This window comes from Gopherus flavomarginatus, chromosome 2, assembly GCF_025201925.1.
Source record: "Gopherus flavomarginatus isolate rGopFla2 chromosome 2, rGopFla2.mat.asm, whole genome shotgun sequence".
Taxonomy (NCBI): Eukaryota; Metazoa; Chordata; order Testudines; family Testudinidae; genus Gopherus; species Gopherus flavomarginatus.
The window spans coordinates 265035080-265057325 of NC_066618.1; the positions used below are offsets into that span (position 1 = coordinate 265035080).

General features: G+C 44.7%; 1 protein-coding gene across 46 annotated transcripts in view; it reads left to right on the top strand.

Moving 5' to 3' along the window:
• RIMS2 (regulating synaptic membrane exocytosis 2) overlaps positions 1-22246 on the top strand; it is an 885358-nt gene that overhangs the window by 635442 nt on the left and 227670 nt on the right. For 30 of the 46 annotated variants that reach the window (XM_050940560.1, XM_050940517.1, XM_050940515.1 and 27 more), the window contains 3 exons: positions 11963-12142; positions 13242-13351; positions 14313-14345. In XM_050940560.1, coding sequence (XP_050796517.1) covers positions 11963-12142; positions 13242-13351; positions 14313-14345 — 323 coding nt within the window. Of the gene's footprint in view, positions 1-10263; positions 10375-11962; positions 12143-13241; positions 13352-14312; positions 14346-22246 lie in introns of those variants that run through there. The other 16 variants (XM_050940563.1, XM_050940537.1, XM_050940541.1 and 13 more) reach the window with 4 other exon arrangements.

The following is a 22246-nucleotide window of genomic DNA, read 5'->3' on the forward strand; positions in this document are numbered from 1 at the left end:
ATCATTTTAAACATATAATGTAAGACTTAATTCTGGATTTTCATGTTTGAATAATTTTAGTATTTCTATTAACATTGATGGAGGTTTAGTATACTCAGTTGTAGGGAATGGGCTGTGGGAGAGGAGAAGGCAGCAGAAGAGAAGCGAGATTAGAGGAAGAGAGCCAAAAGTGGTTGTTGAGATACAAAGCACTGCTGAAAGACAGTTGTGTTTCTGTAGGTGGTGGGAGGAGGGAGAAGAGGTCCATGAATACAAGAAACCTGGGTTGTTGTTTTTTTTAAATTAATATATTCAAAATGATAGCAAAAGAGTGTTTACATTTGTTCACATTCACATAGTGAAAGGATATCTTGCATAAATGTCCAACCACTCAAATTGTTTTTTTAAAGATTTTTGTATTAAAATTTAAAATTAAGGAGCCATACTGAAATAAAAATAAGTCAAGCCATGCCATTGTATGCATGCAGAGGTCCCTGTACCATGTAGGATTCATATGCTAATTTTTTGAGAAATAATCTTAGGGTTTGTCCACACATAGACATAGTGCATGGCAAGATGGGGTGTAAATCTACTGTGCAGTAGCCTGCTTAGTACTAACTGGCCCCGTGGACCCCACTAGTGTGCACTAAAAGTTCTGTAGTGCACTCTGACCTGCACTCATGGTGCTGTGTGTGCTTTCATTTAAAGTTGTATTAAATATGATCTGTGACAACTGAAGATTTATTAGAAAGATTTATTAATAATTAGAAAGTCCTGAATCCCTTTTCTAAACAGTACACACTCTACTTGTACCAAGTCTTGGATGTTAGTGAGATTTTTTTTTTAAACATTTAAACTGAGATATAATGTAAGGAAAAGCTATTCAGGTAACTTTTAGAAGTATTTTTAAAACGTATTAGTTATTTTTTCTCTTTTTTTCCAAGGCCTATGTTGTTGAACTCATGGTATGAGCTGGGTAAAACCTTGCAATGGGTTAAAACTTCACTCAAACTGATGATTGAATGCGCCCTTTATTTAAGATAGTTGTAAGAGATATTTAAGGGGCCAAACCTAAAACAAGGCCAAATAGAGTGTGCCTGGAAACCAGCATCAGGTGGGTGGGAGAGTCCACTTGGTATTATGATCAAATAGGTGGATGTGGATGTGTGTGAGGGAAAGCAGAACACACACACGCTGAGAACAGATGAGAACAGAGAAAGAGTCAAAAAGCAAGCAAGTCCAGCAGGAGCCTGTGAGCATAGGGTGACCATGGGAAAAGTTAGAGAGAAAGATTCTTGGCATATTGGCTAAAGAGGCTTGGGGCTGTAAACTGAGAAACTGATTCTCTTTCTTTTGGTTCCTCATTCATTTGTTGAAGGAGGACTTTGTATAGTCGTTATAAATAAAAGAGATTGCATCAAAGAATACTAGGTTGACCAGATGTCCCGATTTTTGGGTCTTCTTCTTATACAGGCTCGATTACCCACACCTTCATCCCAATTTTTCACACTTGCTGTATGGTCACTCTAAAGAATACCAGTCTCCATTAATTTCTGCTTCCAAGTAGAATGTCCCCAGGGCCCTGAAATTTGACTGTCCGCTCAGGTCAAAGATGGGCAACAGAATTAAGTGAATTGGCATTATAGGAAGAAAAAATAGGAAAAAATGGACCAAATCAGTTTTTAAAAACTTCTTAAAATATTTCTGTAATAGTAGTTCTAACATTAACAGATGACATGAGACCGTCGTGTGGCATAAAGGTTTTGTTGGCACTTGCTTGGAATGACTAGTGTAATTCACTTATGACATTGTTCATATGTAATGCAGCCATCCCAAACTGATGTCAGTGAAGAGTCAGATAATGAGTGTAGTTCCACTGAAAATTTTTATACTAGATCATTACTTATTCTCTATATAGTTATAACACACACACAGTAGTATATGCCATATAATATTTGATTGACTATTCACATGCATTACTTTATTTATATTTTATTTTCTAGAGTAGATGCAAGCATTGAACTCTTTTCTGCACTAAATAATATACCAGAACATACTTTTATATTATGTTAAGCTTCTTTATACTTATTTGATTATGATCCTCATAAAAATGAAATTAACCTGCTGCTTCTAACTAGCTACAGTATTTCTCTATCTCTGTGCTGTTACAACGAACTGCTTCTTCACATCTTCACACACTTCCTGTTACGACATTCATGACTCAATGGTATTACTAGAAATCTCACTTTTTGCAGACTTGCTTATTTATGTTATGCTAACAGAGGATCTTGTGTCTGTGACTAAACAGCAGAGTTCCTATAGCTAGTAGAAGAACAGCATGTCCGAGGATTGAAATCCAGCAACCTTCCACGGACACTGACAGGTATCCCATTGGATAATAGCTGGCCTATTCTTGAAGTAGTGACTATTAGATATTGTACCTTTTGTATTTCTCTTGTTATTTGCTAAGTGTTTTTAGAAGCAGTGAAAGCCTGATATGATCACAAAAGTTGCATTAAAAACCCTTCCATAGTGTACATTTATACTTCTTTTTCTTCAGTTTCTTGTTACAAGGACATATTAACTACTTTTGAAATTTTAACAAACTGATTTTAACTGGCCTACTACTATAACCTACATTTTATGTATTGTGCACAGTAAAATTAATATTGCACATGGGATGGCAGCTAAAATATGGGAAGAATGTCCAATCGTTTTGGGAAATAGTGAGATGTCTGTGTGCATGCACTGACAGCTTTTATGATTATACACTGCTGTTTGCCTCCTAAAAGTCTTTCTGTACAAATGCAATAGATAAATTTCTATTTATTCATTTGATGAAGATTCTCCTTTTTACTTGTTAAGAAAAGTAACATTCATTCTTATTCGAGTGCTTGCTCATATCCATTCCAATTAGGTGTGCGCGCGCCGCGTGCACGTTCGTCGGAGACTTTTTACCCTAGCAATACTCGGTGGGCCAGCAGGTCGCCCCCTGGAGTGGCGCCGGTATGGCGCCCAATATATACCCCTGCTGGCCTGCCCGCTCCTCAGTTCCTTCTTACCGCCCGTGTCGGTCGTTGGAACTGTGGAGCACGGCTAGCCGTGCTCCACCTCCCTAGCGTTTCACTCTTTTGCAGTTTAGTGTATATAGTTCTGTTATTATAGTAATAGTTGTAGTTATAAAGTTAGTAAGTGTAGTTGTAGATAGTTATACAGAGGATCGGGGGTTCGCCCCTTTTCCTCCCCACGGTGCTGGGGCCCATGCCCGGTTCACCTGGCTTTAAGCCTTGTGCGTCCTGTCATCGGCCGATGCCAACAGGAGATCCGCACGACTCCTGCCTGAGGTGCCTAGGCGAGTCCCACCTCGTGGACAAGTGCCGGATCTGCAAGGCGTTCAAGCCCCGAACGAAGAAGGAGCGGGACAGTCGCCTGAAGCAGATCTTGATGGAGGCAGCGCTGACTCCCCCACCGTCGGCACCGACTCCGGCACCGGGGCCAAGTGGCGCCTCTGCTCTGGACCGCCTGGCACCGGCAAAGGCTTTGACTTCCCGCTCGGCACCGGCCCGGCACCCTAGCCGGCACCGCTGCCTCTCCCCGAGGAGCAAGAAGCACAGGGCTCCTGTGGTGCCTACAACTGCACCGCAGTTGGAGCGTGCCTCCAAACCTGACCGCCCGGCACCGTCATCCGCCGCGGCACCGAGCGTCGTCGCATCGTCGACTCCGGCTCCTCAGGGACCGTTGAGTCCGGTGCATCTCAGCTCCCCTGTGAGAACAGCGGTTGAGCTCGTCGCGCCCTCCACGCCGGAGACCTTCTCCGTTGCACGTGACAGAGCCCAAGCTGCCCCAACCTCCGGCACCGCCAGTGCGGGTTCTCCAATCGATGGGCAAGCCCGCCATGGTGCGGCCGCATTCACCGGGCACTACTGGGCATTGGTCTCGTTCCAGATCGAGGGACCACTCTCAGCGACGCCGCTCGAGATCCAGACGCCGCTCGCAGTCCCGAGACCGCTACCTGCGGCACCGGTCGTACTCGCGGCACCGTTCAGGATCCCGGTCGCCGTCGTACTATCGGCACCGGTCTAGATCGCGGCACCAACATTCCTACCGCAGCCGATCCCGGCACGGAAGCGGACGGCACCGGTCGACCTCCCGGCACCGAGCTGGTAGCAGGTCCCGGTCCAGATCAAGGTACCACCATGATTCCCGGTACCGCTCGCCGGCACCACGCAGCGACGTCGGGGTGCGCAGAGGCCTGACGCAGTCATCGACGGCTCCTCCATGGCCTTCAAGGCACTCGTCCGCTTCCTCCCGAATGGACAGCGCCTCTTACGGGGGTTCAGATGTGCAGGCCCACCTGGACCAGGGACCACCACAATGGTCCTTTTGGACTCCCTGGGCATACCACCTAGCCCAGGGCGAACCTTCGGGCCCCGCTCGCTCCCGCCAATCGGAGCATCGAGCACCGGAGGCCACGGTCAGCCGCCCCCCACCCCCTCAAGTTTGGAGGAAGCCCCTATGGATCCCCTGGCGCAGCAGGATGCTCGGGAAGCGGAGGTCCCTCTGGACGAGGCTTCAGTTCAGGAACCACTCCTCCCTGGGGTGTCTTCTTCCTCATCCCCAGATGAGGCGGTAGCGGGCACATCTTCATCAGGGCCCCCGCCGACTGATCTCCGGGCACACCAGGACCTTCTGAGGTGAGTTGCCCAGAACATAAACCTCCCTATCGAGGAAGTCCCGGAAGTGGAGGACCCGGTGGTGAGCATCCTTTCTGTAGAGGCACCGACCAGGGTAGCCCTCCCCTTCATCAAGTCGATCCAGGTGAAGGCGGATACCATCTGGCAGTCTCCGGCCTCCATTCCACCCACTGCCCGCAGAGTGGAAAGGAAGTATATGGTACCATCCAAGGGGTATGAGTACCTCTGTACACCCCGCTCCCTGCTCCTTGGTGGTACAGTCAGTCAATGACCGGGAATGCCATGGCCAACAAGCTCCTGCGCCAAAATCCAGGGAAGCCAGGTGCATGGACTTGCTGGGCCGCAAGGTTTACTCCGCGGGAGGCCTTCAGCTCCGTGTGGCGAACCAGCAAGCCCTCCTGAGTCGCAACAGCCACAACACCTGGGAGGCTGTCGGCAAATTTACGGAGCTGCTTCCCCAGGACTCACGCCAGGAATTTTCATCTCTCCTGGAAGAGGGCAGGAGGGTCGCCAGGACCTCCCTACAAGCGTCCTTGGATGCCGCAGATTCGGCAGCAAGAACACTGGCATCGGGCGTAGCCACGCGCCGTATATCGTGGCTGCAGTCTTCCGGACTACCGCCAGAGCTACAGTACACGATTCAGGACGTGCCATTCGATGGGCAGGGCCTTTTCTCTGAGAAGACAGATCCCAGGCTACAGAGCCTGAAGGATAACCGAGTCATCATGCGGTCACTGGGAATGCACACGCCCCAGACTCAGAGAAGGCCATTCCGCCCCTACCATCAGCGCACTTACCCCCCGCCTTGCCCCAGACAAGATTTCAACCAGAGGCGAGGTCGGCCGAACCGTAGACGTCAACCAGGTCCTCAAAGGGGTAATACTTCTGGGTCCGACAAGCCACCGCAGGGACCCAAGGCAAACTTTTGAAGGTGCGCCCGAGAGCAGCTTACCAATCCCTTCCCTGGATCCACTTCATTTCCTCAGCCGCCTCCGCCCCTTCCTGCCGTCATGGTCCCAGCTAACCTCGGATCGTTGGGTCCTGCGCATGGTGCAGTTTGGTTACCATCTTCAGTTTGTTTCTCCACCTCCCCCCATCTTCCCTCCTCGTCCCTCTTCAGGGACCCCTCTCACGAGCAACTGATCGTCCAGGAGGTTCACAAGCTCCTGCTCATTGGAGCTATAGAGGAGGTGCCAAGGGAGCTAAGGGGCAAGGGGTTTTATTCCCGGTACTTCTTAATCCCCAAGTCAAAAGGGGGCCTTCGACCCATCCTGGACCTGCGAGGACTGAACAAATTCATCAAAAAGTTCAAGTTCCGCATGGTAACCTTAGGAACCATCATTCCCTCCTTGGATCCCGGAGATTGGTATGCCGCTCTCGACATGAAGGACGCATACTTCCACATTGCGATCTTTCCCCCGCACAGGCAGTATCTTCACTTTGTGGTAAATCAGGACCACTAATAGTTCACGGTCCTCCCCTTTGGACTCTCCTCAGCCCCCCGGGTGTTCACCAAGTGTATGGCGGTCCTCGCCGCTGCCCTGCACCGCCGTTGTATCCATGTCTTCCCTTACCTCGACGACTGGCTCATTCGAGGCACGTCGGAGGCGCAGGTGACCGGGCACATCACCGTCATCAGGGAGCTGTTTATGAGCCTAGGTCTGACCATCAACCCAGACAAGTCCACTCTGGTGCCTACGCGGAGCATAGAGTTCATCGGGGCAGTGCTAGACTCCAACCTCGCAATGGCCAGCCTCCCCCGGCACCGATTCCAAGCCATAGTGTCCATGGTCACAAGCCTGCAGGCCTTCCCAACCACATCTGCTCAAACGTGCCTCGCTCTCCTGGGGCACATGGCCGCATGCACCTTCGTCACCAGACATGCAAGACTCCGCATGCGCCCGCTGCAGACCTGGCTCGCGTTGGTCTATCGACCAGGCAGGGTGCCATAGACACAATCGTAACGATTCCACTGATTGTTCTAAGTTCCCTAGACTGGTGGACAACGCCCTCACAAGTGTGTGCAGGCCTACCGTTTCACGCCCCTCAGCCCTCAGTGTCCCTGACAACGGACGTGTCATCGCTGGGCTGGGGTGCGCACCTGGGGACCCTGCGTACACATGGTCTATGGTCACAGAGAGAGTTGACTCTTCACATCAATGTGCGGGAGCTTCGAGCAGTTCGCCTAGCATGCCAGACATTCCAACGCCATTTGCACGGCCGTTGTGTTGCGGTATTCACGGACAACACAACGGCCATGTATTACATCAACAAGCAGGGCGGGACCCGGTCCTCCCTGCTGTGTCAGGAAGCAATACGTCTGTGGGACTTTTGCATAGCCCACTCTATTCATCTAGTGGCCTCCTTTCTCCCGGGAGTGCAGAACACCCTTGCGGATCACCTGAGCAGATCCTTCCTGTCCCACGAATGGTCCATCCGTCCGGACGTCCTCTATGTCATTTTCCAGAGGTGGGGGTTTCCCCAGATAGATCTGTTCGCCTCCAGATTGAACAGGAAATGCCAGGTGTTCTGCTCTCTACAGGGTCGCTTCCCGGGCTCACTGTTGGACGCGTTCCTTATACCGTGGACGGGTCGTCTTTGCTACGCCTTTCCACTCTTCCCTCTCGTCCACCAAGTCCTGATCAAGGTCCGGAGAGACAAGGCCCGCCTCATCCTGATCGCTCCGGTGTGGCCGCTGCAGCCTTGGTACACCATGCTGCTCGATCTGAACCTGGCGAATCCGATTGCCCTACCTCTTTGGCCGGACCTGATCACACAGGACTTCGGCAGGATGCGCCATCCGGATCTACGGTCCCTCCATCTGTCTGCATGGCTCCTGGCTGGCTAAGCCAGTCCGAGTCACGCTGTTCCGATGCAGTACAGCAAGTGTTGTTGGGCAGCAGGAAGCCTTCCACGCGTTCAACCTACCTAGCGAAGTGGAAACGCTTCTGCTGCTGGTGTAGCCAGCATGGCCATGACCCACTCGCCACGCTAGTCCCCACCATTTTGGACTACGTGTGGTCTCTCAAGCAGCAGGGCTTGGCGATCTCCTCTCTGCGCGTCCACCTCGCGGCTATATCCACCTTCCATCCAGGCGAGGCTGGCAAGTCCGTGTTTTCTCACCCGATGGTGTCAAGATTTATCAAGGACCTGGAGCGACTATACCCTCAGGTCAAATGGCCTGCCCCTACTTGGGACCTGAACCTTGTCCTGACCAGGCTCATGGCGCCCCCCTTCGAGCCCTTAGCCACATGCTCGCTGCTGTACCTGTCCTGGAAGGTGGCCTTCCTAGTCGCTATTACATCGGCCCGGCGAGTCTCGGAGCTTCGGGCTCTGACCGTGGACCCTCCGTATATGGTGTTCCATAAGGACAAGGTACAGCTGCAACCGCACCCGGCGTTCCTCCCTAAGGTAGTCTCCGCCTTCCACATTAACCAAGACGTCTTCCTGCCAGTCTTTTACCCAAAGCCACATTCATCCCGAAGAGAGCAACAGCTCCACTCCTTGGATGTCCGAAGGGCTCTCGCGTTCTACATTGAGAGAACTAAACCCTTCCGACGTTCACCACAATTGTTTGTGGCAGTAGCGGAACGAATGAGAGGCATGGCAATCTCCTCCCAGCATATCGCATCCTGGGTCACGTCCTGCATCAGGACATGCTATGACTTGGCCCGTGTGCCAACGGGGACCCTTACCGCCCATTCTACCAGGGCCCAGGCTTCGTCGGCCGTGTTTTTGGCTCACGTCCCCATACAGGAAATCTGCCGTGCGGCCACATGGTCTTCTGTACACACCTTCGCATCACACTATGCGCTGGTCCAGCAAGCTAGAGACGATGCCGCTTTTGGCACAGCGGTTTTACAGTCTGCTACGTCTCGCTCCGACCCCACCGCCTAGGTAAGGCTTGGGAATCACCTAATTGGAATGGATATGAGCAAGCACTCGAAGAAGAAAAGACGGTTACTCACCTTTGTAACTGTTGTTCTTCGAGATGTGTTGCTCATATCCATTCCACACCCGCCCTCCTTCCCCTCTGTCGGAGTAGCCGGCAAGAAGGAACTGAGGAGCGGGCGGGCCAGCAGGGGTATATATCAGGCGCCATACTGGCGCCACTCCAGGGGGCGACCTGCTGGCCCACCGAGTGTTGCTAGGGTAAAAAGTCTCCGACGAACATGCACGCGGCGCGCGCACACCTAATTGGAATGGATATGAGCAACACATCTCGAAGAACAACAGTTACAAAGGTGAGTAACCGTCTTTTTTTGAATAATTAAAAATTAGAAACGGTAACTTCGTGTATCGAAAAAACTATTAACTTTGGACATTTCCAGAATATGAGCATGAACCAATGCACATAAGTTAGTAGTTAACTCAAGGCATTGTAACCCTTCAAATTAGATGCTAGTGAACAGAATTTACAATTATTACTGTATACTAGGGGTGACTTTCCTTATAACAACTTGGTAATTCTAAATTTTGGCCTTTTAAAGTGTTTATTTTAAACTTAGAATAGCCAGAGTGCTGTTCTACATGGTGCCTTACAGAAAGCTGAAACTTTGTCAATGTGATAGATATGCTCGGTTAAGATGTAAACACCTACTGATCCATTCTTCCATCAGTGTATGGGAGAATTATATGCACAAATGTCCCACAGGCTGATAAGAGAATAGATCACCTAAAGTGAATGTTCTTTGCCAGTAGAGACAGAAGGATGGTGACGTAGGTAGTACTAAAGGAGAAGTGGGAGGCCATACTGACATTTCATTAGATTTAAAAATGAAAACCTTTGCACAAAGTCTATTGGTAATGCAAAAGAGTTTCAAAACACTTTAAGTAATACTGTGGGTGTTGGATAGCTTTAACTTTGACTATCTATTTTTCCCCTTTAAAATGGCTTTCAGTAGTTCATATGCAAAAAATTATTGGATAGGATTTTCAAAAGCACCTTAAGTTACTCAGGCACTCATGTCCCACTGAAAGTCAATTCAGTCACTTAGGGGTTTTAAAAAATGTCATCCATCCACTGTTATGGCCAGATTGTGACCAATGCAGCCATATATTATAGGTGATGTGGAGCTGCATTTCTGCAGCTAGTTCTTTGGTTGGCATTGTATCTCTTCTGCAAATTACAGCATGTGCACCCCTTCTGAAGAGGGTGCAAGGACCAGGCACTGCCTGATCCCAGACAGCAAACCCAACTCCTACAGTGGGCAGAGACTGCCTCTTTTACAGAGATGAGCATGGAAGCAGCACTAGTTCTACAAGGGTTTTCTCACTCCCTTAGTATAAGAACTCCTGTTGTGCTTGGCCCCATTGTGGAAGGCAGAAGGAAGAGAGAGAGATGTTCCTTGTGCCAACTCCTTCTCTTTCCCACCTGCACAAGGACTAGGCAGAGTCTGGCTTCAGTCAAGCACTGTTTTTATAATTCAGGTCTAAGGGGGAATTGCTTTCTTCATCATTTATTTCTGTAACCAGAGAAAGCTTATTTTTTCATGACCATGTGGATGCCTGACTCCCTTACTCATTTGTAGCACTGAACTGCTTCTTTAAATGGTTATCTAAGCTAAGCAACATCTACTACAAAGCTAAGGTTACACTTCTTTGTTTATCCACAATGTTAAAGAAGCGAGACAGTGGATGTTTTGGCTGATCAAGCTTCCCATTCAGAAACAGCATTGATAGAGCCAGAAGAAGACATGAGGTAATCTTTGTGGGTTTGTGCCAGGCTAGTTTTACTTCTCCCCCGATTGTCAGTGCCTTCAGTTTATAGTTACTATTATGCGTCTCATTGTGGTGTGTTTTGTTTGTTGCGAGCTTTAGAAGTAGGATAATGGTGACTGGCATTAGTCTGGACCTATCTGGGGGAATTTCATTTTGTTTTCTACGAATTCAGTTATACCTCATGGAAGGTGCGAACAGACATTCATTTTAATGACCCTTTTATCAAAGCACTCGGCAAAGTTAGCAGCCCTAGAGAAAACTTTGCTCTGCCTCAGTACTGTCTTTTATAAAAATAATGCTGTTAATAACATAAGACTCTTCATAATGAGGCTGCCTGCAGTCTCTCTCTCTATTTAAAATACTAATTAAAACTTGACTTTTTGTTACATTTAATCACCATGCAGTCACTCTTCTTATTAACCATCTTCATTGTAAAATACAGGACTTAGCTGTAGGAAGAGCCTTAAAAGTTACTATCAGGTTAAGAGATTGTAATTCTGTCGAGATTCCATCAACTCCATTGGAGGTGTGTGAGGTACAAATGATTACAGATCAGCCCAACTAATATGTACAACCTAGTTTTAAAATTTAAAATAGATGTGTATAATTAAGGAAGTTGCTAGCCAACTTTTTCCCCTTTGCAAGCAAAAGGATCAGACTATGACCTGAGATAGAAAAGTACTACAGAAATCCAATAATTATTTCAGTACAAATGAAGATGAACCCCACAAATTATTTTGCACTATATCTTAATTTAGTCAGCTGTTTTGGAACCTCTTATTTTCTTTTGCCCATCTTTTCCTTTCACATCTCAATTTTTTCCTCTTTCTGTCATTACATTGGCACCATACATTAGATCAAGAAAACAGGAAGATAACTTTTACCAGACACAAATCTGATGTTACCCTGTGGGACATCTGAATGTGTACTTTGATAGTGGTACTAGGGGTCTCTATTAACCAGAACATTGAGTACTCTAGCTTTATGAAACCATCCTTAATGCATGGCGTATATATTAACAGATGTCCTTTGTTTCTGAAGTTAAATCTTAGAACTGACATCAACATACTGTAATTAGATCAGATATAGCTTGTAAATATTTACTGTGGGCCTTATCCTGCAAACCCTTGTTCATATGAGTAGTGCTAATGAAGCTAATGTAATCAGTAAGAACTACTTATATTAGCAAGAATGCAGAACCAGGCAACTTATTAACATCAATTAAGCTTAATATTCTCAAATCAAATCGATTTTTCCTTCAATGTTTGGTGTACTGGTATAGTTGGTTAACAAAATAATAGTGTTTTACTGAGAAATTGTCTGGAAACAGATTATAGCATGGAAAGTCATTATTGAGACACAGAAAACATTTTAGCCCATTTATCCAGACTTTTGGATAAGAGACCGCATGCATCTATAAATACTGTATGTTATCAAGAAGCGAACTCAGAAAAGTTACCAAAGTGTATTTAACAATGATTTTTCTCCAAATCAATACCAAGCAGCATATTTTATAACTAACAGAACAGTTAAAGGTCAACTGAGCTGCTTTTTGACTAACATTACAGGAATTGTGAAGCACCAGATAGACAGCCATATCAAAGATCCAGATCAACAGAACAGCGTCCTGTGCTAGAGCGGACCAACTCCCGCTCCCGATCCACAGAGCGTCCTGACTCAAACCTCATGAGGTCGATGCCTTCATTAATGACTGGAAGATCTGCCCCTCCTTCACCTGCCTTATCGAGGTGAAACAGACAAATCAATCAGACTAATTCTCTTTGCCCCACCAACTCACATTTTATTTTCCCAGTAGCTAATTGGTATCGCCTTCCATCTTTGGCTGATCACTAGTAGCAGTAGATACTAACTCTGTCAGTGCCAACACACTATTTATATTCTCTTGTGGATATAATGGTGTGGCTGCCATTGTAATTTGTTTACTAACGTATTTAACTACATTTGTTTTGTGATTTCTCATTTATCAGGAATCCTGGGTGATTTCTCACATAAAGCACCTCATAACTATCATGTTCTTCTCTTACAGAATGAGAAATTGTTTGTGTTCATCAGACATCGCTTATGGAACAACCATCATAACAACATCAAATGAAACTATTTTTTGTTAAAAAGTTTCTTTAAATGGATTGTACTAACGTTGTGTATTAACCACTGTTTTCTCTGACTACATTTTACTGTGCCATAGTCTGTTTTGTACCCGTTTAAGTACATTATATTATTACTGATGAAGAATTTTGCCAATTTATGTAAACTCCCTTTAGTGCAACTACAGTAAAGGAAGTACGACTATATGTGCAGCCAGTTTGGTCGAGTAGGAAGTTGAATGAACCATCACTTCATTTTAGGTTGTAAAATATATTCCTTGGCTTTCTGATAGTGAAAGCTAATTATATCAAGAACCAAATCCTGATGTCATTTCTCTCTATTTTACTTCTTTTTTACGTAGTCCAACCCAAAGCTGAACTGAATATAATGTAATAAGGATCTTAGCATGTGGCCCCTAGATCGTTTTATATGTATGTGTGTATATAATAAAAGCGCACATGCACATACATGAATACATACACACAGAAAATATGCAGAGTCAGCTACACAAATACATTACGTGTCAATATTTAGCCTTATTTTGTCTTTTTTCTTCAGATAGAGTTTTCTCGGTTTAATTGTCAGCTAGTCCTTCTATGAAAAAAGACAGCAGTACGATTACAGTATCTCAAAGGTCCTAAGTGCACCAACATTTTCTTAGTCATTGTATTAGCTCTGTAGGTATCTAAGGATGAATGTGACTTTAAAAGGGCATATTTTGTTTTGATGTGTGTTCTGTAGGTCACATCCTCGAACTGGGTCTGTCCAAACAAGCCCATCAAGTACTCCAGTAGCAGGACGAAGGGGCAGGCAGCTACCACAGCTCCCACCAAAGGGGACATTGGAAAGAAGTAAGTGATTTTTTGTTGTGACTTCAGAATTGTTTGTGGATTGCTAAAATGAAGGGAGGATTGGTTATTATTTACTGCCTTTCTTTTGGAATTAAAACCTAAATGTCTTGAGTTTTTCCTGTGTAGAACCAGAATTTGCCAATAGTTTTGTGTTTTGTACCATCCACCATTTCTTTCAAAGTCAGTCTAACATCTAATGCCATTTGAATTAAACTAATCTATACCATCAATACAATTCAATAAACAGAGACCAAAGTGGACTATGTATTGACTCAATTCTGTTCCCATTGAAGTTGATGGACATTTTGCACTGACGTCAACAGAAGCAGAAGCTCCTATATCAGTTGCTTTGCATTTTGTTGATAAAACTCTGGTGTAATGAATGTGTTTCATAAAATGTCCAATCCTGAAAGGTTCTGAGTGCCCACTGTCTTCCCTGGTGTTGAGAATGTAGAATCCTTTCTAAGATCAGGATCAGTGTGTGGTAGAATAGTAGTACAAAGCTCCTATGCTAACACCAATAAAGGAAAAAACTCACAAGTACAAAGGATGATTAGCTCATGCATAAATATAGATATCACTCTTGACACAGAAGGAACAGGAAAAAGGTCATCATCTTTAACAACAAAAATAAATACCAGTGAGATGCTTGGTGATGCATATTTTATGGATACTGTCAATACTGTTCCTCTGAATACCTCATGAAAGCATTGTTCAGTAGACGAAACATTTTCAGGAATCTTCAAAATCATAGGAGTAAAGCTACATTTTTGGCATCAAATATATTTTCAGCTTTTCTATTGATAGTATATAAATGTGCTTTGCAAAATCAGTCTAAATGCCCATGCACTCTCTTTTTTTTCTTCTTATGAAGACGTGTGTTATACCTTTTGTAAAAGCGCTGTTGTTTTTAACCCCTATTCTTTGGTTCCCTTTTTTGTTTTATTTTTATTCTCCCTAGACAATGGAGACAAGGAGATAGAACCTTATGAAGGTCTGTACATAAAGGAGGGTTTGTTTTCTGCTTGAAAGTCTTTTTGGGAGGCTGTATAAGCAAAAATAAACCCAACTGCAATTGATGTTGCTTGATTCCTTAAACTTTTATTAGGTCAGTGGAAGAATTTGTGTGATAATTATTCCCTCATGTATTTTGTAGTTCATAAATTGTACAGTGGTCAGCCCTAAAAATGTAGAATTTTGCTTTAGATAACAATCTAAATATGGCCACAGTTGAGCAAAGTAATTAAGCATGTGCCTAACTTTAAGCACATAAGTAGTCACAATGCATTAAATGAGACCACTTCATGTGCTTAAAGTTAGACACATGCTTTAGTACCTGAGAGACTCAGACTGTATATGATTCCTTAGATAGTATAGGAAATACTGAGGCCTGATCCTGCACAAACGTACATGAGTTGTCCTACTGAAGTCAGTTGGACTACTCATGTACATGAAGTTAAACACATGTATTACTGTTTGCAGTATCAATATCTTAGGCGTTATTCAAATTTAAGGACTACAGTAGTCCTGTGAATTTCAATTGGGCTTCTCAGTGTGCATAATGTTAAGCCTGTACATACATCTTTATGGGATTGGGGCATTAGTGTTCACATGTAACATTATTTTGTTGTCTAAAGCAATTGCTGAATTTTAAGTCACACCCATTGGACCGAGAAGTAAAAATTCCCAAATCAAGGTAGTCTTAATACAAAAAGCAATAAGAATTTTGCTAAAAATTAATCTCCCCACAGAAGTGAAAAATGTTGCATAGAATTAATGCCAGCTTTGATACTCAATTTGCTTCATGACAAACCAGAAGATATCAATTGCAGTCCTTTTTTATGTCACTGAGGGTCTATACGTATCTGTCTCAACAGATTTTTTATTTAGTGTTTATGGTGTTTATTTCAGTTTTGGAATCAGACTCTCTAGATCATTACCCTAGTGTGTACTTTTCTGTTGTGAAAATGCATATATCACAGTTAAATATAGTCTAGCTATGCCAGGAGATAATATAGTAACATGATGCCTGTGCCGTTGTTCACTATGTTTGTAAGTTCTATCCTTTTTCCCAACCTTTGTCTGTGTTATCTATTTAGATTGCAAGCTTTTGCGGCTGAGGCTGGCTATTAGTCTGAGTTTGTACAGGGCCTACTACAATGGGGCCCTGTACTCAGTCAGCTCCTGGGCACTACCATGATAAATAGATTTTTAAAGATTATAATATTTGTTTATGAGAAATCTAGAGTTGTTGGCTGTACTGATATATGAGACACTACACTGATGGTTTCAAAGGATGAAGTGGTATTTTGTTATTATGAATATCAATCTAAAAAGTAAATTTTTCTGAAGATTTGGGTTACAGGAAACTGTTAAGTACATAGATATCGGAGTTTAATATACAATCAAAGTATGATCATACATACAGGCCACAATGGCTAGACCTATGGCATTTTAAATTTTGTATATATATATATTTTCTATAAGGTGTGAAGAAAAAGTATAAATGTAATTAAAGGGAATATGTAGAATAAATATAAATATTTTACTTTTATATACCCTAGCTTATCTGCCATAACTTTCAGCTATGCAATCTTTGTCTCAATATTCTACATAGTTTTTTTCATGTGGTAATTCAGGAGCCAAGTAACTCCATTTTGTGACTTGTTTTATGCAGTTACCGGTAAGTAACCTCTGACTGCGATTCAATGAAATTATGATTACTATGCTGTCATTCTGTGTGGCTTGATTGCAAAGGAAGACTGCATTTTACAAAAAAAATGGATATAATTTTAAGTTTGTGGATTATGTCCCAAAATATTGCTGTTGTTACAACAACAACAAAAGAATGCAAGATTCTGATGATGTTCAGACTGAAAACCAGTGGAACCCAGAACATCGACCACAATGGATGAGTTATTTAGTGAATAAATAATTAACAAAACTGAGTAGAACATTGAGACAAAAAGAACAGCATTAAAGGCAATAGCAAGTAAAACTGAAAGTTGTCAGGAATTCTGCAGATTATTATTTATCATTATAAGTAGTGCGATAAGTACGCAGAGACCTCAGTCAGGCTCAGATGCCCGTGCTAGGTATTGTACTAACACATGCTCAGAACTGGTCTGTAAAAGTGAGGTAAATGTGGCTAGAAACAGGACAAACTTTCCCATGATTTAAAGAAAATGATTGTAAAATATAGGATTGAGTACTGTATGTGGAATATGCTGTATTATATAACTTCCTTGCATTTTAAAATCCAACATTTTAGCTTTGACCAGTTGAAGTTCAGATGTTAATGTAACAAAAGAGATAATTTAAAATGTATCAGAGGGTAACCAACTGAGTTAGTCTATGTCATCTCTGTATTTTACTAGAAGGAAAGAGGTTTAAAAAAAGAGCATGTTCTGTACTCATTTCAGGGTCAGACACTTATTACACGTGTCTGAAAGAAAAATAGTAAAAGTGCTGTGATTCTAGGTGGGAAAAAATGAGCTATTCACAGTTCCCCAATCTGGGTCCCCTTTTGTTGTAGCTGAAAACTCAGCTTTTAGTGTGGAACAGCCTGAAAGCTTGCTTTAAACTACGGTGACTACATGTGGCAGCCAGAGGCCAGTCCATTCTCAAGAGCATAGTAGTGAATCCGCAGTTGGCTAGACTTGCCACATTTATGACCACATTTATGATTGTGTTGATGAACCAGTACAAAAGTGTTGTACTGCAGTGAAGTGTCTGGATCTAGAAGGCGGTTCGTTTGTTCGTTTGTGCGCTTTTTAAGTATATAATATTTCAAGGGCATTTTCAGACTAGAAAACACTATTTTTTATGTTGGATTCTTTCTTTCTCATTTTTAGGCATGTTCTCAATATTTTGTTCTGGGCTTTAGCTACACAACTCCTTTTAGCATTAAGTGGAGCTACACAGCTAAAACTGTGTGTAGTGAGCTGAAAATACACCTCCTACAATTTTATAATGTTGTAGGAGACATCAAAAGCTATTAACAGTGAATGTTTACAACTATTACTAATCTAAGAGGAGGAAACTAAAAGGTTTTACTTTATACCTTGCTGAAATGCAAGTCTTGGTTCTACTTGGCTTTGGAACAAGGCTAAATTCAGTAACTGCCTGCAATCTATATTTTAAATATAAACCCCATGAAATTACTTTTAAAACTATTTCAAATATTGGACTTCTTGACTTCCCCTATTTTAGACCTGTCTGCTACATTCAATTATAGCAATAAGACTTTCCACTTCAAAAGATTTTGAACCGCTTTGAAGTGATTGATGCTTCACTCATTCTCCAAAGAAGTCATAAATTATTCATAATCTTCTGTGTTTTAATTTGTAAATAATTATTTATTCAGATCTATACTACATTGAAATTATAATAGAACTGGTAGCAACATCTATAGTTAAAGTTTCATAATACTTTCTGTTGTAAGATCCCATTTTCAATTGCTAATAATGTCAGCAAACTTTAAGTGTTGGGGCAGACATTTTCCATGTCTCAGGCTGATTTGCAAAAACTACTGTCCAACTGTTTCTTTGAAGAGCTCTAATCCCTCCATGCTATAGAGCAGGGACTTGAAATTTAGCAGAGGGGTAGTGTGAGGGCCAATTCCTTTTTCTGTCCTTATGAAAAACCACTCAGATTTATCCAAGTTCTAAGTCTGTGAGCATCGTCCTTTACATATGTTCAGTATAACCTTTAGAGCAGGGATACTAAATGTCTGAACGTTCCATGTGCCTTAAACCCTTTCCAGCCCAACATGAGCTCATTACATGCCAACTGCACTGAGTATATGCCCATCCTCTAGTGAACATGCTATGTGTTAAGCATAGTGCATGGACACCAGATGGGAGATGCAATAGCTTTAGTTCAGGGATCAGTAACTTTGGCACATGGCCCATCAGGGTAGTCCACTGGTGGACTGGGACAGTTTGTTTACCTGCAGTGTCCACAGGTTCAGCTGATTGCAGCTCCCAACGGCCGTGGTTCACCGTTCCAGGCCAATGGGGGCTGCGGGAAGCAGTGGCCAGCACATCCCTCAGCCTGCATGGCTTCCCACAGCCCCCATTGGCCTGGAACGGTGAACCGCCTGAAGACTGATTAGGTTAAACAAGGACAAGTGCAGAGTCCCGCACTTAGGATGGAAGAATCCCATGCACCGCTTCAGGCTGGGGTAAGCAGCAGTTCTGCAGAAAATTACCTGGGGATTACAGTGAATGAGGAGCTGGATATGAGTTAGCAGTGTGCCCTTGTTGCCAAGAAGGCTAACAGAATATTGGGCTGTTTTAGTAGGAGCATTGCCAGCAGATCGAGGTAAGTGATTATTCCCCTCTACTGAGGCACTGGTGAGGCCACACCTGGAGTATTGCATCCAGTTTCGGTCCCCTCGCTACAGAAAGGATGTGGACAAATTGGAGAGAGTCCCAAGGAGTGTTGGCGCACATGACTTTACAAGGAGAGGCAGAGGGAACTGGGATTGTTTAGTCTGCAGAAGAGAAGAATGAGGAGGGATTTGATAGCAGCCTTCGACTGCCTGAAAGGGGGTTCCAAAGAGGATGGAGCCTAGGCTGTTCTCAGTGGTAGCAGATGACAGAACAAGAAGTAATGGACTCAAGTTGCAGTGAGGGAGGTCTAGGTTGGATATTAGGAAACACTATTTCACTAGGAGGGTGGTGAAGCACTGGAATGGATTGCCTAGGGAGGTTGTGGAATCTCCATCCTTAAGAGGTTTTTAAGGCCTGGCTTGACAAAGCTCTGGCTGGAGTGATTTAGTTGGTGTTGATTCTGCTTTGAGCAGGAGATTGGACTAGATGACCTCCTGAGGTCTCTTCCAACCCTAATATTCTATAATCCTCTAGAGTAGAGGTCTCCTCTAAGTTTTAGGTCTGACCTGGAACCAACTTAGACCCAAGCCCACCCAACCTAAGAGAGTCAGGTTGTTTTCTGACCCAATCCTGAGCCTTCCTCCTGAACCTGAGTCAGCTCTACTGCTGCCATCTCATGCCTAGGGGATCAGCTCTCCTCTTCCTGCCCATGAGGTGGGCAAAACAGTGGCTGTGTGCCCTGCTTGTGATGTTTGTCACATCCTGCTGTGCTGTGCATGCTGTAGAGTGAGAGGTGTTCTGACTCAACAGCACACTATCTCCAGCACAACATAGCAAGGTGGCGTTGGCCTGCAGGGTCAGGGCACGCAGCTGATGTGATGACAACCTCAAAGACAGAAGGAGGGAAGCCAACCCAAGCCTGAGACTGTCCATTTGTTTTCACACCCAACCCAACCCACAAGTAGTTGGGTTCTTTTGGGTTCAGGGTGAGTTGCAGGTTCTACTCCAGGCTGGGAATTAAACTCTGAAATCCTGATTCCCAGTATTTCTCTGCTATCAATTAGTTGTATAAACTACTGGCAAAGAGTGTGTTGCATTCCCCTGTAGTGTTGGTTACTACTTTAATTCAGTCTATAGAGGTCAGTGCTATGAACCTAAAGGTGTTGTGTACCCTACTGATGACCAGTGATAATCAATATGGGTCCATATGATGGAATTTCTGGTTTTTCAGTTGCTCTTAAAAATAAGGGTGGGGAAAAGAGGGAAATTACCTACGAAGTTGAAAAATAATTTTAAAAGAACATTAAGGTTACAAAGTCAAATACTCAGAAGTTAGGAAAAAGACATGTTAAGGTTGTTCATGTAACTTTAATTTGTCTTCCTTGCATATATGAACTGTGCTACAGCCTTTAATTACATACCATTCTGCCACCCCGTCTCTCCTTGGACAAGTCACTTAGGGCTTGTCTACATATGTAATTATTTCTGATTAACCATTCTTAATTAACTCCATGTGTGGACATTCTCATTCCACATAGAGTTAATCTGGGATAAAGTGCAAATCTCTGTGGCCCAATTTACGCCACCTTATTTCCTTGCACTTGCTACTTTGATTATTGCCAGAAACTCAGAGAGGAGAGTAGCTCAGTTATAATATGCTTCCAGTCTGCTCCTGTGGTAGTGCAACAATGCACTTCCCCTTGCTTGGAACTTGTGATAGCCCACAGTTGAGTCCTGTATTAGTATCCTTGGATACCAATAACATTCTAGCTCAGTTCTGCAAACCTTTAGTGGAACCAATCTTGTATTTCCATTAATACAGCCATAGCAGACCTAATTCTGCTCCCATTTAAATCAGTTTTTCTGCTGACTACAATGTGCTATTAATCAGGGCCGGCTCTAGGTTTTTTGCCACCCCAAGCAAAAACAATTTTGGCTGCCCCCCGTCCCAGCCCTGGGCTCCTCCCTGCACCTCCCTGCTGCCCCAACTCTGGGCTCTCCCTCCCCACCCACACCCCCTGCAGCCCCAGCACTGGGCTTCCTCCTCTCCCCCCCCACCAGTGCCCCCCCACCTCCCTCCCTCCACCCTCCTGCTGCCCCAGCCCTGGGCTCTCTCTCTCCACCACCAGTGCCCCCCCACACCTCCTGCTGCCTCAGCCCTGGGCTCTCCCCTACACACACACACCTGCACCCTCCTTCCACCGCAGCCCTGGGTCACTGGTAACTCGCTCCCAGGGTGGGTCATTCAGCAGAAATTTTGGATTTGCACAAAACACAGACAGGATTGGGTCCCATATGGTTACAGAGCTGCAGTAAAGTGGAACAATTTTCAGCTTGTGTGACCGGAGGATATCTGGATGCAAATTATAAGACTGTCCTCCATAAATGAGGAAAAATTGAGGTGCCTTTATTATTCTTTTGTTCCATTCTTTCTATGGGGAATTTGCCAATGCAGTATCACTGTCTTTCTTTTAAACAAACAAACAAAAAAAAGGCAATGGCTGTTGAAAATAGCAATTCCAATTCTAATAACCACTGGGAAGCATTTCTTGCTCAATTTTATCCTACTTTTTCTACAACAAGGATCAGCATATTTGATTTGGGAGAAATAAAGTAACAGCTGCCCAAACTGAGCTTGAGCACTCCTGAATTTTGAGGTGTTCAAATCTGGAAGGCAGGTGCTGGGTGGGAGGGAGCTGGGTGGGGAGGGAGCTGTGGGCTCTGTGGGGAAGCACGGCATGTATGCAGCAGCATGTCTGGCCCTGCATGGAGCCAGACAAGCTGGTCTGAGTGGCATGGTAAGGGGGCTGGGGGGCTGGAGAAGGGGTAGGGAGTTCCAGGGGGGGCAGTCAAGGGACAGGGAGCAGGGGGGGTGGATGGGGCAGAGGTTCGGGGGGGGCAGTCAGGGGACAGGCAGCGGTTGGATAGGCATGGGAGTCCCAGGGGTTTGTCAGGGGACAGGTAGGAGGTGGGATCCTAGGGGAGAAGTTGGGGACAAGGAGAAGGGAGGCTTAGATAGGGGGTGTGGTCCTGTGGGGCAGTTAGGGGCAGGGGTCCCAGGAGGGGGTGATCAAGGGACAGGGAGCGGCAGGGGGGGTTGGATGGGTTGGGGTTTCTGTGGGGGGCAGTTGGAGGGAGTGGATGGTGGCAGGGTGGGGCTTCCCTCCCCCTGGAGTGTCCTGTGTTTTGAATGTTAAAATATGATCTCCCTACCATTCACAGCACGCTGCCGCATGAGGTCCCCCTCCTTCCTTTCCAGTTGGTAGTGGCCAAGGGAATGCTGGGAAATGTAGTTCTTTCCCTGCTCCAGGGCTGGCTCTATAGGCAGGGAGCTAACCAAGGAACTACAGCTCCCAGAGCCCCCTGTTGGTTCAGCTTCCCTGCCGCCCCTGCAAATGGGCTGCCCAAGCAGGTGGTTTGCTGGTGCCTAGAGCAGCCCCTGCTATTAATAATGTGAAATACCATAACTTTATTGTAGAATTCTAGAGAAAAATCTAAGCACCCATCTATTTCCATTATATTGACACTACTCATTGTCTAAATATTCATATTAATGCCT